Raw genomic sequence first — 16,948 nt, 5'->3', positions numbered from 1 at the left:
TTAAAAGGTAAAATATACTTCTTCGATCATAGCCGCGCAGGTCAGGTGACATGTATGTAGAAATTGTAGCTTAAGCGTTAGATATGTAAATACAAAGGAACTGTGTAGTAGTTGTTGGATTAAAGGCTTTAGTTAATGATTCATGATATAAAGAAAAGTAAGGTACATTAAACGTTTTGTTATATTAACGAACAATCTCTTTGTTAAAAGTTGACAAAAGAAGATTTAAATATTAGCTGCCATTGCCATGACTTGTGCATTTTAGCTTTCGACCATAAAAATGGATATTGGAACTTTATTTGCATTTTTTCGAGCAATTTCATGTTTGAATATGCTGGCACAATGTTACATTTTTTATAAGATCAAGAGAACCAAAATAAATTTGATAAGCACTTAATTTGTAGACAATGATAAATTCAATTGTTACTTTATTAGCCATTATATTATTATCATCCTCATAACATGAGACATGATTAAAGTAAAACTAAACATATTTTGTATGCTCATGACTATATATATATATATATACTATATATATAGAATGAACAGATGATTTCTATTTCATTAGTAAATTAGAGTCAACTATAGATACAACTTAATGGAAAAAAAAACAAACAAAAAAAAAATGAAATATGAGACTTCAAACTCAAGCTAAAACAATAAAAGAAAATATAACCTAAAAAAAACCAAAAAAGCCTAAGACTAATATTTGGCTCCTATGACGACGGTCCTCCAACACACGGGTAAAATTTGCTATGAGTTTGACAAATCAAACTCATATAATAACAATTATGTATTAAAACATGGCATAAAATAAGCATAATAAAAAGGGTTGAAATACTATTTATATATGGTAAGTAATTTCATATAATAATAATAACTATAGTAATATTGTAATAATAAAAGTGTGTTAATTGTCTAAATATTCAGTTTATTATGCTTATGATCATGAGCATGAGTGAATATAAGAATGTACATTTATTGAACCACTATCATGTGTCTTATATATATATATTACTCATGACTCACTTGTCATCTTCCTGGTAGAGAATATTTAAATGCAAGTATATATACAATCGAGTTTCTATGATATTTTAAATCGAGGTAGCTTGGGCACCAATTCTTTGTAAATTTAACATTTTTTTTTAATGATCATTGGCCAACCTATTCATAATTAATGATTACTGACATCATATTATTATAACATTATAAATATTTCATATCTCACAAGCAAGATTATTATAGAAAAATAAGAATGATTGCAACTATAAGCAACAATGGAGTAATTAGGGATTTGGACAAAAGCAAAATAAGACATCTACACATGTGAACTACCGCTTCATTATGAATAATAAAATTTTTCTATAATAAGTGTAGAAAGTTTGGTGAAATTCAAAGACCGGACAAACAAACCTGTTGAAATAGTTAAGAATCTAATACAAGTAACAATGCTAACACTCATAACAATGAATGGTACATTTAACTGATAATAAATGACAATTACTTATCTCAAATCAACAACACAAAAACATTAATCTTTTTGAAGTGCAATTAAAATATCAAATGAATTTTTCCTTAAAAACCAACAACTAAGATTATGATTAGTTTTTTAAAACCAATATAAGAATATGGAAAAGGTTAGCTGATGTGATGGATTTTTGTGTGTTATTTTTGCAAATATTTTTTAATGTTATAAAATAGACACAATAGTTATAATAATAAATATGCAATGTAACCCCAACAAAAATAACTTTAATAAAAATAATTTTACCTTTTAAAAATATTTAAACTTTTAAATCTCCTAATAATAATGCAAGTATATGTATCGCTCAAGTAATAAATGACTCTAATGAAGTCCTATATATCGAGCCCACAGGGAAGTTGGAAGCGCTTATAGGTAAATTCTTTTGACTACAATGTAAAACACAATTCAATCTACTAAACTAAAGTATGAAATTTGAATCTAAAACAATTAAGTGCATGATAAATAAAATGCAGTTAAAAGAAATAAGTTAATTAAATTAATTGTTAAACTTTCAAAAATAAACTTACGAAAACTAAACAAAGTTTTTGTGATGAATGATTTAAATTTAAGAAAACATCATTCCTCTTTACAATGAGTATATGGATTGTGAAGAGATTAAAATTATTTACAAATATATAAAATTATTTTGTGCTAAATAAGAAAAATTAGAGCAATTTTAATTCTCTACCCTTACTCAAGTGTTATAAAGAATCGTTGGCTAATCTTAGGTTTGGTCTCTAATTTCATGGTTAGGCTGGGAGGATATTGAAGGATCCCGCCTGCCACTCTAGAGCTCCAACTACTCCCTCACCTGAGGACTAATAATCTCGCATTAGTTTTCAATCAACTTGACCAAATTGGTAATTTTAATCTGTCATCTTAAAATCTTAAATTCTGCATCCAACAAAATATATTTCCTTATTTATTTGCACCCAACTCAATGAATGACATCCTCTCCCATGAAATCAAATGTTGTAGAAATCAAAGCCCTTTCGGATCAAATGTTTCTCAACACATTTTAATATTTCAATTGGCCAGATCGAAAAGTACATGAAGATCGGAGTTTAAATTCTCATAAATTTTTGACATTTGAAACCGTATAAAACAAAATCAATTCTTCACAAAACCAAATCTCAAAGTAGGGAGAAGGATAAAGAAGACTACTCAAAATTCATGAGAAGGAAACAACAAAACACAGATTTCATATATTAAAAAAAGTTTACAAAAACAAAGAAATAAAATACAACTTATCTCACAATCCTTTTCAAACAAATCCCTAGAATTCCTCTTCAAGCACTTTCCCTCTTTACAAGCACTCTCAATTCTCTCTTAGAAGTGTAATGAAGAAGAAGTCTCTCACATTCCCCCTCCTCTTACAACTCTAGAAGAAAATCTCTAGGCCCTTAACTTTCTCTCTCTCTTCATGCCTCCTTTGAACCTTGGATCTCTCCTCCTACGCTCTCTCTTTATGCCTCAGACTTCCCTCTTTTTTATTAGAGGTTGTCTCCCTCCAAAAAGAATTCAAAATTCCCTCCAAAATTCTATCCAAAAGTCAACCCTTTTGAATTTCAAAAGATATATCTTTAGATCAAAGGGGCATATCTCTTCATAAAAGAATCTTCTAAAGTGTCTGGATGCATTGAATCACTCCATGGGGCGTTTAGAACAAGTGACCCCTTCAAAATTCACTCAAAATTCGTCTTGAACTGCCTTAATTCGTAAAAAGTCATCTCTGACGCTTCAGGTGCCAACTTGCTTAAGACTGCGCTGTTCTAGGTTTTGGTGCTTCAGGCGCCAACTCTCTGTAAAATGGTGCTTCAGATGCCAATTTTGGCCCTTCAGGCGCTAGTTCTTTATAAAATGGCGCTTCAGGTGCCAGAATCACAAAGTTCATTGTTTTTACTCTAAATTTCGTCATTTTTGCTAATTTTGCTCCAAATGCCTAACATTAATATACGTGCAACAAAAATATGAAAATACCTTTCTTTAAAGTGTAATATCACTAAAAATAAGCATCACTAAAAATAAGCATAAAATTTATACTTAAAACAACACATTATTTTGGTGTATCAAAATCTCCCAAACTTAAATGTTACTTGTCCTCAAGTGACACTTTTGCTGCATAAATGCATATGACTTAGGATAGATATTAACTTACAAACTTCTATAGTTTAGTTTCATAAATAAAATAGTGAAATTTAAGAAAAATTTTTAATAACTTAGATTCAAACTCTAAGTCTAAGAGTACTTAGTAATCAATATTAAGATTTTTGAATCTCTTTTCATTTCGAAGAAAAATTGTAATTTGTCATATCAAAGATACTTAGAATATCCATATGAAAAAGAACTTCATGAAAGCTTTACTAGTAAAGATGTTAATACTCAAAAACAAATTTAAAAAATGTAATAAAGTCGTTTCCTTAAGTTGATAAAAGTGAAACCAATTTTTGATTAGGCATCTCCTTAAGCTTCTCCTCACACATTTTTTTTCATTATTTTCTTATAAGAACTTTTCAATCTTTTCTTTTCTTACTTTTTTTAATGAGACTTACTATATCTGAATAATCTTTAATAGTTTTGAACTTCACTATCATCTTCTTAAAGTTTATCAGAACTTCACTATCATCTTCTTAAAGTTAAAACTTCTTACCTTTCTTCACTTTATAAATTCATATTAGTTTTATGATTTTTCATAGTCTCTTTCTTTTCTTCTTACGTGAAACTCTAAAATTCTTAATACATTAAAAATAAAATTTCGTTTACTTTAAATAGAAAATTATAGTCTTATCTTTTCATACCAAATATCTTTAACTTTAGAATTGACTTTCATTATTAAAAATTTTTACCTAAATTTATCATAATATTTACAAACAAAATATAGTCATTTAAAGTTAAATCTTAATATCTCAGGTCAAGTTAAATTAATTTTAAAAATATAGTTAGTTAACGACAAATAAAATTTAGTTTACTCTTTTTAAAAGAAAATTTTCTTTCCACCAAACTTAAATTTTTTAAGTAATTAAAAATGTTCAGTACAAAATTTTGCCGGTGAAAGAAAACAATAAATGCATAAAAATAAAAACTAACCTGTAGAGGATTTCCCTGTAGAGGATTTCTGAATTCTGAATATGAAATTGGGCTCTGTATACTGCAGGTACTAACTTTAAAAATACAAGCTTTAAAGCATTAAATGAAATATAATATATTATAAAGGATTTGCTGAGAATTAAAAATGAAACTGAAAATACTAACAATGCAGAAAAAGTAAAAATCTATTGTTATTATTGCATTTTACAGTACAACATTAAAATGAAAGTTCTTAATACAATAGTTTTAAAGAAAATACATAACAACACAATCAGAATAACAAACAAATAAACTAACAAACAAACTAAATTCCTAAAATATCAATCTTCATCCTCTTCCTCATCATCATCATCTTCTTCTTCTTCATGATCAAGCTTATAAAGAGTGAAACTGGGGCAAGTTGAAAATTCCACATTATAATCACCCCTTAAAAATCTAACCATCACCTCCTTGTAGGCTATATCATGATGAACTCTCATCTACTTATATTCATCATTATAAGCATTCCTTGCTTAGATTCCTCTAATCTTATTTTGCATATTTACAATATCCATTTGCTGAATCATAAGCTGCTTCGTAATATTCTCAAGTGAAGCAGAGCGATAAGTAGATGACCTACAACAGATGTTGAGGGTCTGTCACTACCTCCACCCCTGGATTCAGTAAATGACTCAAATCTTTGAACTATATGCTTTCCAATAGAATTCTGTGGCTAGAGCTTTTCTTCATTTCTATGAGAGTCTACTCCTGATTGTTCACATAAAGTGAAAATCAGGGTGGGGTATCCCAAACCACTAGCTGTAGCACTACTAGATATACTACAAGAATGACGTACTATAAGAGCACCAACATCAACTGCCTTCATTTTCTGAATGCAGAAGTTTAACACAACTTTACCATTTGTTACTTCGCTTAGATGATTTGTTGGAAGCAACTTAGCAGAGATGAAGTAATGTCATACCTTTGATTGAAAAGTCATCATGGAAGTAAAGAAATTAACTTTCTTATTATTCTTAATTTTTCATCTTCCATTCCATCAGTCAAAAAGGCAATTACTTCATCCAATGATGAATCAGTCATCACAAATGCAACATATTCACAATGAAATGCATTTATTAGTCCATAAAATGCATTAATCCTTTCTTTTGAAAACTCAACTTCTTACCTCTCACGAGGACCACAAGTTGGCATAGAACTCTTGGATGATATGCACAATTGCTACTGCAGTGAAGAAGCAAAACTTCTCCCAATTTCTGGAGACAATCAATCATGAGTTTTTTAGAGCCCATTTGAGTATTGCAACAATGTTGGGCATTATTATTGACGAATTTCCTTGCGTCAAAATCTCCCGTTGGCTTTCCTCTTTTTACTCGTGGGCTATTGGAATTTCTATGAAAATACTAATGAAATTCAAATAAATTTCAAAGTAAAATTCTAATTCCATAAGTAAGATTATTTAGTAAGAAACTTTTCATCATGAGTTTTCTTCAAACTTTTTCAACAAATCCCCAAATTTCGAATCTCCCATAATGTAGAAAAAATCCATGGTGAAAATAAAAAAATTTCTAAGTTAAAGTGAAGCTCTTACCAAGAGAAGATGAAATCTAAGGTCTTTGGTCCTTGAAATCTTCTTAAATTTGCACAATGTGAAGCCCTTGGTCGCAGTTTTGAGTTAGGAGAAGACTCGAGCAGTAAAAATGGTGTTTTACTAGGCAATATCGCGGTTCTTAACCCAGCAAGTTTTTTTCGGGAATTCGGCGCCTCAGGCCCTAATTTGGCGCTTCAGGCGCGAATGCCTAATTTTTTCAGATTTCATTTTGTGAGGAAATATGATGCATACCGCTTTACGTCACCCTCTAATTAATTCAAATAAACACTTATACTAATAATTAAATAATTTTCTAACACATAATGTTCACAAACAACACAAAAAGTCACAGTTATATATATAATCCACACTATTACAAACTAACAGTTTTCAAGCTAACATAATCTAATTCAATATCTAAAGCAAACCAAACATCCTAACACTGAAATCTAAACATCAAAATACTCAACAACAAATAGGCATATAGCTCAACAATGAAAGTAAATGCAATCCAATATAACACAACAACACAATTAAGCAGTACTAAATAAACGTTTCGTGCATAAAGTAAGTTCAAATATCTTTTTTACTCTCATCCTCCTAGATATCTCCCATGGATTGGTAGTGCACGTACAAGTTGTAGAAAGGTCGATTAGGAAATTCATTCATTGAATCTTCCTCAATCCACATGTTTCTTGAACATAAGTACCAAACCATCTTCAATACATCCAGTATGTTCAAAATGTTCCTTTAGCCTCCAATCCAGATGATCCAACAGTCAAAAATATTCTCAATTACATGCATAAGGTTCTGTACCTCTTTCTCTATCTTCTTTATCCTCTTTAGAAGTGCATTCGAACTGAAGTAAAGCTGAATAAGTGATGAATTCTGGGATGATTGATCCATCAGTATATTCATATCGTTCGCATCCCCCATTCTAATGCAGTTGCAATAAACTTTTGGGTTCATAGGCTTCCAAGGAAGAAACACTTTTTCCCAACTTTCATAAGGCACTTGTGATTGACTGCACAGTAGGAAAATAATAGATGAATGACAGTCCAATAGTAGATCCATTGACGAACAAACTCAAAATCGATTTCACAATTATCACACCAATATTAATAAGTTTTCTAGTTTGAGTACAGTAATTCAGAATAGCACTTTCCTTCGTTACTTTATTGATTTTCACAGCGGGGAGTAATTTCGATACAATATAGAAATGCCACACCTTAGATGCATGATTCAACAATGATGAAGAAAAATTTACATTTCTGTCATCTCTTGTCTCCCAATTTTCATCTTCATCTCTTCATCCATAAGGTATCGATAAGATAAAGTTCATTCATTTTATCTCTCGTAGGGGTAAAATTTGCATAGTGGCAAATAGAAACACTTTCAATCATAAACATATCATTTATTCTTGAAGAAGTAAATTGTACAAACTTGCTTTGCACGTAGACAATTCCTTGGTTGATTTTATGAATATTTGTTTAAAACTCTTTCAACACAAGGACAACTACGGTGGCAGTGGTATAACAAAACACTTCCCAGCGTCTTTGCACAATTATCTCTTCCACTCGAGTATTAGATGTGTTGAATCCTTGATTCACAAATCCCCTTTCCTTGATTAGACTCTTTTTCACAAGAACTCAATAATGTAACTTCTGCGTATCAAAACTTACAAACGTTCTCCGGTTGAAAATTCCAAATATCGCGGAATATTTAGAGTGGGAAGCCATAGGATTTGAAAAGTAGTGACTATTCCCTCGTTTTCCCCCTTAAAATAGACTTTGGAATCAATTTTTGGGAGTTATAAGGAGAAGAACCTGTCAAAAACCTCCATAAACAGCCTTTTGAAACTTTTTAAGTCATTTTCGTTGTCGCGGTGCCTCAGGCACCAATTCTGGCGCTAGCTCTCTAGAAAGTGGCGCTTCAGGCGCCAGTTCCAAAATTTTCACCATTTCGATTTTAATCCTATAAATTCTCAAATCTTCCATAAAATTAGGTAGATAAAAATGTTTTTAAATATTTTATCAATTTCAAGTTTCTCAAATACACATAACCCATAGAATTACCGATATATCTTATATAAATATAATATTTTGAACAAAAGCATAGAAACAAAATAAACAACAATACATATGGGTTGCCTCCCACAAAGTGCTTGGTTTAATGTCGTCAGCTCGACATTCCCAGTCTTTATTCTAGGTGACCCAACATTACAGTCTCTTTAAAATTTGTCTTTGACCATCAAAATATGGTTTCAGTCTGTGCCCATTTACTTTAAATATCCTTACAGTCTTGGGATCTTCAATATTAACAACTTCATAGGGATAACCTTTTACAATTGTGAATGACCCTTTCCACGTGGATTTCAGTTTTTCAAGAAATAATTTCAATCTTGTATTGTATAATAAAACTTCCTGTCCATGTTTAAATCTCTTTTTTATTATTTTCTGATCATGTCATTCTCTCATTTATTCCTTATAAATCCTAACATTATCATAAGATTCATTCCTGATTCATTCCTATTCATTCCTAATTTTTTCAAGCTCATTCAATTGTAATAATCTTTTCTCACCAGCATATTTCAAATTGAAATTGAACTCTTTAATAACCAAATAAGCTTTATGTTTCAATTCTACTGGTAAGTGGCAAGTCTTCCAAAAAATTAATCTATACGGAAACATTCCTATATGTGTTTTATAAGCTGTCATATAAGCCCATAATGCAATATCTAATCTAGTAGATCAATCCATTTTATTAGGATTCAGAGTTTTTTTCCAAAATTCTTTTAATTTCACGATTAGATACTTCTGTTAAGCTACTAGTCTAGGGATGATGAGAAGTTGCAATTTTATGTATAATATTATATTTTCCCACCAACCTAGCAATTGTTGCATTTCTAAAATGAGATCCTCCATTGGTAATGATTATTCTTGTAAAAATATTTTTAATTAAAAACTTTTAAATAGTCTGAGCATCACATCGAGGTAAAACGATTGTTTCAATTCTTCAATCCATTTTGGCACATAATCCACAATAATCAATATATACACATTTCCAAATGAATGTATAAATAGTAAAGCGGCCCTTCAAAAATTGTCCACATTCAATGCATCTGTTGGTTCCATAAAATCCAATCCCCATGCATAAAAAATTTCAAAATCTAAGTTAAAATTTAGAGACATTTCATCTCTTTTTGAAATATTACATACTCTCTGACATCGATCACATGTTTTTATATATTAACATCTCTAAATAGAGTAGATCAATAAAATTCAGTTAGCAAAATTTTATGAACAGTTCTATCATTCTCAAAATAACCTCCAAATTTAGAATCATGACATTTTTAAATAATTTTCTGAATTTATTTATAAAGCACACATTGTCTCATCACTAAAAATTTGCATTGTTTGTACAAATATGAGTCATTCCAAAGCGATGCAATGAGCTAATTAGTTGACTTGAGGTAAGCTAATAACTTTTGATCAAGCTCAGGAAACTTTCAACTTCATCCAAGGGGCCAAGGCAACTTTAGTTCAAGCTCAAACCTCTCTGAGGAAGCTTTGGAAGCTGAGGCATTAAGCTACTGAGGCTAATTTGGGCAAGTGTCCTCCAATTGGCCACTTGGTCAAATAAGATGTGTATTCTTAGTTAGTTAGGTGGTTTTGATGTGGCTAGAAGAGTCGAATAAGCTCGAGTGAGGTGTCTCGATCACAAAAAAGCTCTCCATCCTCCAATTCCATAGCTTGACTGATGCATTAGAGGATTTTTCTACCTTGCCCAATGAGAATGACTAATCAGAGCTATGGGTGCACTTGATTTATCCATGGTGAGTTGAGGTGAAGCATTTGTTCACCCAACCAACTTGATTAAGTTCACATATCCTTCTTTAATTGACTAGATCGAATTTACATACGATGAAGATGTCAGAATTTGCTTCTTGGTTGAGCTTCCTTAGGGCTTAGCTTAGGTTTTCTTTGGGTTTAACTTGATATTAGGTTTAGTAAGGGATTTGTTTAGTTATAGTTCAAGATGACTCTAGGATTGACTAGCTTAAAGATCTTTTTAGGTTGCATTAATTATAGCTTAAAGTATGTTGAGAGTAGTTTACTATTAATATAAAGTTTAGGTCAAACTTTGATTTTGTTTTGAAGTTTTTGATGTGGTAGTTTGGATTAGAGTTTAGGTTTTGACCTTGCTTAATGTATTTTAAGTTTATGTTTAAATTGGTTTTATGTTTAATTTTGAGTTATCCTTTAAGTTTAAACAAAAAATGATGGTTGAATTGGATTTAAGTTGATTATAACATAAATTTTAGTTGAGTTCAATAATTTTTAAGTTGAACTTTAAGTTGAGTTTAATTAAGATTTGCTTATATTTACTTCAAAATTTTAGTTTTAAATCAGGTTATGTTTAAATAAAAATAAGTTGAATTGTCCCATTATTTTAATCAGTCTAATACTTATTTTTTTTTTGTTTTGAGGTTGAGCTTAGGCTTTGATTAGTAAGATTTATGATAGGTTTAGACTCAACATAGATTTAGTCTAAGTTATCTTATATTATATTCAAGCTTTAACTTATATTATGTTTAGGTGTAAGTTTGATTTAATTTAGATTAAAAAAAATCAATTTAGTATTTAAGTTCACTTAAGTCTTAAATTCTATTTATAGTTTAGTTTAAGTTAAGATTGGTTAAACTTGATCTAAATGAAGTTATTATCTCATCTCATTTAAATCTAACTTAACTTATAAATTTTAATTAAGTAAATTATGTTTAAAGTGATTTACATTTGAATTATATTTTAATGAAATGTAATTTTATCTTTAATTTTAATTTAGTCCAAAGCAAACTCACCAAGCCACCTATGCTTGAGCCAAGTCAAACCTAACCCGAGCTTGGGCTTCACAAGTTCCAAAGTTGGCCTACCACTTAAGCTCCAAAATACATAGATTGTATTAGGGCCAAATGGAGTTCAATTGGGACTACAAGGCAGAAAATGAGCCAATCTGACTAGGAACAACCAACCATACTAAGATTAATGAGTCAGACCATGACCAACTAGCGACAAAAGGTCAACCAACTGTCTTTGGGCACAAGAGAGGAATTGTAGGCCTAAAGTAGAATGACTAGGCTAGATGAAGAATTGTTGAAATAGAAAATGAGGTCAACATCAACAAATGTAATTTATTTGGGTGCACCCACATCATTGGTCATTGTTACTACATGCTCATAAACCACACCATATGTGTGCGCTAACAACACTTCTTACTTTAGCTTTGGCACATGTCCAACACATGCACCACTGTTGTGAGAATTATATGTACTTGCCGGCTATGTGCCATATGAATGCCATTATGAGCTCATGCACTTACCATGGACATGGTATTACAAGCAAACACAATTAAACACCATATTCATTTCATGACATTTTATTTTCTCTTTTGAACTGAGCTATCTATTGGGATGGCTTATGCTTTGTTTATTTTGTTGTTAAAAATCCTTTTCAACTATTATTTAAAAATTATCATCCAGTCAAATATTATTTTCTTACTACCAAATAGTCAAAAATGTTGTCTTAAATGAAGTCAAGAACAGTGCAATAAGCACTCCAGAGAAGGGACTCTTCGAAAAAATTAAATTTATTTATAATACAATTGTTATAAGAAAATTGTAAACCAAATAAAAAAGGGAGATCTACTTCCACACAATTTTATGTATTTACTTGTTTAATATAAAAATCTTATATTTATCTATATTACCTTCTATAGATAGAATCATATCAAAATATATGCATCATAATATATTTTATTTTAGAAAAGTTAATATTAATTATATTTTTACTAAAACTCAAAAAATAAATTATCATACAAATAAATATAAAAAATTTAAAATTTAGATATTTAATAGTAATATAGACAAATAATCTAATATTTATAATAATTTTTTAAAAAATATTATTACAAAAATTAGCCCAACACTAATCAAGATATATTGCGACTCGAATCAAACACAAAAAAATTCGAGTTTAGTTTGACGCAAATACTATTTCGATCAGCTGGTCCATGTTGGGAATTTTAAAATGAAATATTTTTTTAGTTAGGTTCACTCAAATTTGGCTCAAATAACTATTATATTATATGTTATATTATATTAAATGAATTAATTAAAAATTTAACCCGTTTATTATTAAGAGTAAATTATGATAAAACATTTTCTCGGATAGTACTATTTAAGGTCAAAATCGGGCCCGCAAGCTGTGGATTTGACTATTGGTTTCCTTGCAGAAATCTAAGCACGGTCTACCACGAAGGGTTCCGAGTCCCTCGCTTCCTTTTTGCTGGTGTTGCGCTCCCAGAATCGATCGGTACGCGTGAAACAGCCATGATTCGCCTCGAGGGAATCGGAAGATCCGGCGACCGCGGCCACCATCCGCCTCCGCCGGGCCTATGTCCGTCATCCTCTACTCTTTCGCCGTTAGCTCCTCCTTTCACCGTTGATCGATGGGTTCCCGCCGTTGCAAACCCTAATTTTCTGCCTCCACCTCCAGCTGCAGCTCCAGATCCACCGACCGGTGCCATGTCTCCGTACTTTGTTCCCACGGGAGGATCAAGGTTGAGGAGTCTCAATTCTGGATTAGCAACGGCGGAGGCAACTCCGTGTTATCCTTATTATGATCCAGCACGTGATTCTGTGGATGATACTTTGGAGAAGACGTCGAATTATAAGGGCTATGTTGGAGGATGGAGTGGAACTTTTGATTTGGAGGAAGGGAGGCCAGCGAGAGGATCAGTGGTGAATTCTTCTTGGATGGATTGTATGGCAAGTTGCCAGATGTCGTCGGCATTACAGAAAAGTATGGCATTTTTGCTTGCTGAATAAAATGATATATTTTTTTGATATTCGTTCATTTTTTTCGGCATTTATGTTAAAATTTTGACGTAATTTATGAAATTTATCTGTTGTCAATCGTGTTAAAACTTTTTAAGTTTCAATATGCGGAGAATGATTTCGATAAATAGAATTCTAGGTTTGGATTCGTTGAAGAAGATATTTAGGGCCAGGATGAAACGTGGGAGGGTGATACATGTCTATTTGCTGGAAATTGACCGCTGAGTGTTTGATTAGGGGATGTCTCATTTTTCCTTTATGTGAATTGAGAAGTGTGATATGAAAAATATGTTCAAAACAGGTGTGAGGAGTGAATTTTAATATTTAATCGCCCTTTTTTTTGTTGGATTGAATTTTTGGACTGGCCTAAATTTTAAAAGAAGTTAACCCAGGCTTACTGATTTTTTTGGTTAGACCTGTTGGGAGAATCAGGCTTTAGAGCTGCAAATTTTATGCTTTGAACCTTGCCCTTGCTTATTTGATAGATTTGGTGGCTTTCTTCTTAAGTTTGCATGGATACTCAACTCTTATAAGAAGCCAAGCTAATTCCTATATTGGATTCCATAATGCTTTCATGAACTTAGCCATGACTTATGATTCTACAATTGATTTTGACCAATCTAGACTGAGAATAAAGTTTCAAATTTTAATTTGTTCCAAGCCTTGAATCATTTGTTCAACTTAAATTTTTTTTTTTGAATGTGCACACTTGTCCTTCAGTCTTCCTTATCGACCTAAAGAAAACTCTTAGTGCTTTATCAAGTGTTCATTGCATATTTTACGATGAATTAAATTTCATATTTATTCAGGCTTATTAGCTCTAAGTCCTTAGTAGCTGTCATTGATGCGAGCTAGTTGAGTTTCTTATGACATGTCTACAAGTAAGCATTCATTATGTGCCACCTTTTAGTGATGACTTATTCTTTTCCCATTGGGTTCGTGTTTTCATTCTTGTTTTTTTTCTTTCAGTTTGTCTATTCTATTTTGACTTGATCTTGAAAGTGCTTTAACAAAGAACAATATCTTCATGTTTATTCTTATTTTCTTATAACCTTACCTCTTGTATCTCATGTTTTTCGTATTTTATGGGATTATATAGATTTAGGGCTTTTAGCAGTTCTGTTTTTTTTGGTGGAATTAACTCACTTTGATTCTCACTTTTGCTCATTAATCCTTTCCTTCTATGTTGATTTTTATCAGGGGACAACTCATCTACTTTTTTGTTCTATTGAATCTCTTCTCACACACTTTTCATTGAGAACATGCTTTTTAGCTTCAACTTTTTGCACAAATAATGTTCATTTGGTCCTTGTTGATACTTTCTTTATTAATTTCATTAGATCGTTTTAGCTGGCTTACAATTTTACTCTTTTGACTGGTTCTATCAATGGAAAACATATGGTTAATGGTTGATAAGGACATGTTTAGCTTTTCATCCTCATTTTTGAGAGTTTACATTGTCATAATTATTATAAGAGATGACATCATAGTATGTTATTTACATCATTGTGATTATGTGGTCTTAAGATATTTTAATGATTTAAACTTAGCAGTTTTTTGATAATGGCATTGAAAAAGAAGGCTGTATTTAAAACAACAAATGACAAGAAAAGCAACATCTTTATAGTTTTTCTCACTCTTTTTTTCTTTTTTTTAATTTTTATCGTATTTTTAAGGTAAGGTTTCTTGTTCATTCATTTATTTATTACTGCTATCTTTGTATTGTTTTGATTTTCTCTAGAAGAGCTAATATATTTTAAAGGAAAATATGCATATATGAGAATTGTTTTTTTGGTTTGAAGAATAAGCCTTATAAGTTTCAATATCACTTTTAGAATTTGTACCATTTTTGAAGAACAAATTCGTTTGCCAAATATGCTCAGGATTATGGCATTTTGATTATTTATTCACCAAATTTTCTAAATTAATAATTATGTGTAACAATCAAATAAATGGCTGGTTGGATATTGATTAGTTGGATTCTTTTTTTACGCTTGAAAATCTTGTTTTGGTTACTTCCTAATTTTAAAAAAATTGTCATCATGTATGTTGCACACCCTTTGCATTGACGTGAGAATTGATGAACTTCTTTGTCAATTTGTTAATTTTGATAAAAAAATTGATATTCTTAACTTGTGGGGAAACTTAAATCTATACCGCTCTTTTGGCAGAAACATGTCATTTCAATCCAAAGTGTTGTTCAACATCTTTCGCTTACTTTACATCAACTCATGGTGGGTATCGATGTGATGAAAGAACTTTCAAGGTTCCTCAAATATGCTAGTTTAGTAATGCGCGCTCATATATGCATGAGGAGTAAAACTCGGATAATGATTTCATTAACCAAGTTAGAGATTAAAGTATTGTTTTTTGAAGGTGCTTAATTCAAAAATATTTTATGAATTTGTTTTTGTCACATCAACCACTATTTGGTATGATAAGCAATGTTTGATAAACTAGCATTTATTGGACATGCCAAAATCTGTATGGCTAATTAAATGAATAACTTTGGTGAACTTATGATTTATTTTTTTCCATTGAGTATGGGAAGTTAAACTAGCCTAGTTTATGATTTAGTCTATGTAGTAACATAGGAATGATGGCGTCACTTCATCTGATATCTTTACCGGATTAAGCATTCCAATTTGCTTTGAAATTTTGAATCATATGCTAAAATTTCTGTTCTTAGAAGGTTTTAACATCATGCAGGAACAAAATTATTGACTTGTGAAAACTTATTATACTATTTTAGCTATGTATAAACAGTAGCAATTTTACAAATAACAAGGTTTGTAAAGGTACATTGCTTTGAGAACTTTAGGTTTTCAATAGTTTGATTGGCTTTATTTTCAATGCTAACAAATTAATCATTGCACATGAGTACATTCATTAATGGAGCCTTAAATTTAACTTGGAGATCAAGGATAGCTGGAAAACTGGATTGTTATCTGGTTCAGATTGAGCTTGGATCTTATTTACAAATCAGCTTGACAAGCTAGGCTTGACCTGATTCTAATCTTAATTGAGCTGGACCTGAATCAAATTGTGTTAAGTGGGGATCAATTTGAATTTATGCATCAATGCATATATATATATATATATATATATATATATATATTTATATTTATATTTATATACCTTTGTTTGTTTTGGTGCTTGCTTATAGGTTGAACTAAGAACGCGCCCTAGAAGAGAAAAAAATTGATTTGAGATTTAACTAATTTTTGGCTTAATTCAATCTCAATTCAAAATAAATTAGCCAATTTTTTCATGAATCAATTGGACCAATCAAGCTAATTTATCGCTAGACCTGATTTGCTTTGACATTTGATTAAATGTATTTGAGAAAATTTGAGTTGCGGTTGAATCATTTTTTATTATATTAAACTAGTTCAATAATTTATTAATTATTAATTTACTAATTGGCATGTTTTTGTTTCATCATCAATAAATATTATTAAAATCTTATATGAGTTGACCGACTTGAATCCTAAAATAATTTGCCAAACAATTCATAAAGATTTAATAGGATTTTGCTCCGATCATGCTAAACAGTTTTTAGGTTCTAACTATCTTAGGATTTATAAATCCTACTTGCAGTCAAATTGGCTCTTAGGGTTGTTGAGACATTGCAAACGGTGGTTAGGATTAAGTATAAGGTGGAAATTGAGAAAGAGGAACAAACACAAAATAAGATAACTTCACTAAAATTTGAAGGTTAAATTGGCCACCAAGCTTCTCTAGTGTTTTCTCACAAGTAAATTAAGCCAATTTGTTATTCACCATTTCATGATGAAGCACATGTTTTAATATAGAGTTATATAGAGAACAAGAAAGATATAAACATCCACCT

The 16,948-nt window shown here is 30.8% G+C and overlaps 2 protein-coding genes across 2 annotated transcripts in view; both read left to right on the top strand.

The window, feature by feature from the left end:
- LOC110021970 (IAA-amino acid hydrolase ILR1-like 5) overlaps positions 1 to 12,569 on the top strand; it is a 46,663-nt gene extending 34,094 nt beyond the window's left edge. The window contains exon 6 of the mRNA XM_020720710.1: positions 12,492 to 12,569. Within this exon, the coding sequence (XP_020576369.1) occupies positions 12,492 to 12,499 (8 nt within the window). The 3' untranslated portion in view covers positions 12,500 to 12,569. The remainder of the gene's footprint in view (positions 1 to 12,491) is intronic.
- Positions 12,499 to 16,948, top strand: part of LOC110021967 — an 11,923-nt gene continuing 7,473 nt past the window's right edge. The window contains exon 1 of the mRNA XM_020720706.1: positions 12,499 to 13,060. Coding sequence (XP_020576365.1) covers positions 12,589 to 13,060 — 472 coding nt within the window. The 5' untranslated portion in view covers positions 12,499 to 12,588. The remainder of the gene's footprint in view (positions 13,061 to 16,948) is intronic.

This window comes from Phalaenopsis equestris, unplaced genomic scaffold, assembly GCF_001263595.1.
Source record: "Phalaenopsis equestris unplaced genomic scaffold, ASM126359v1 Scaffold000154, whole genome shotgun sequence".
Taxonomy (NCBI): domain Eukaryota; kingdom Viridiplantae; phylum Streptophyta; class Magnoliopsida; order Asparagales; family Orchidaceae; genus Phalaenopsis; species Phalaenopsis equestris.
The sequence above is the reverse complement of the archived record's forward strand: the minus strand, read 5'-3'. Positions and strand labels throughout refer to the sequence as shown.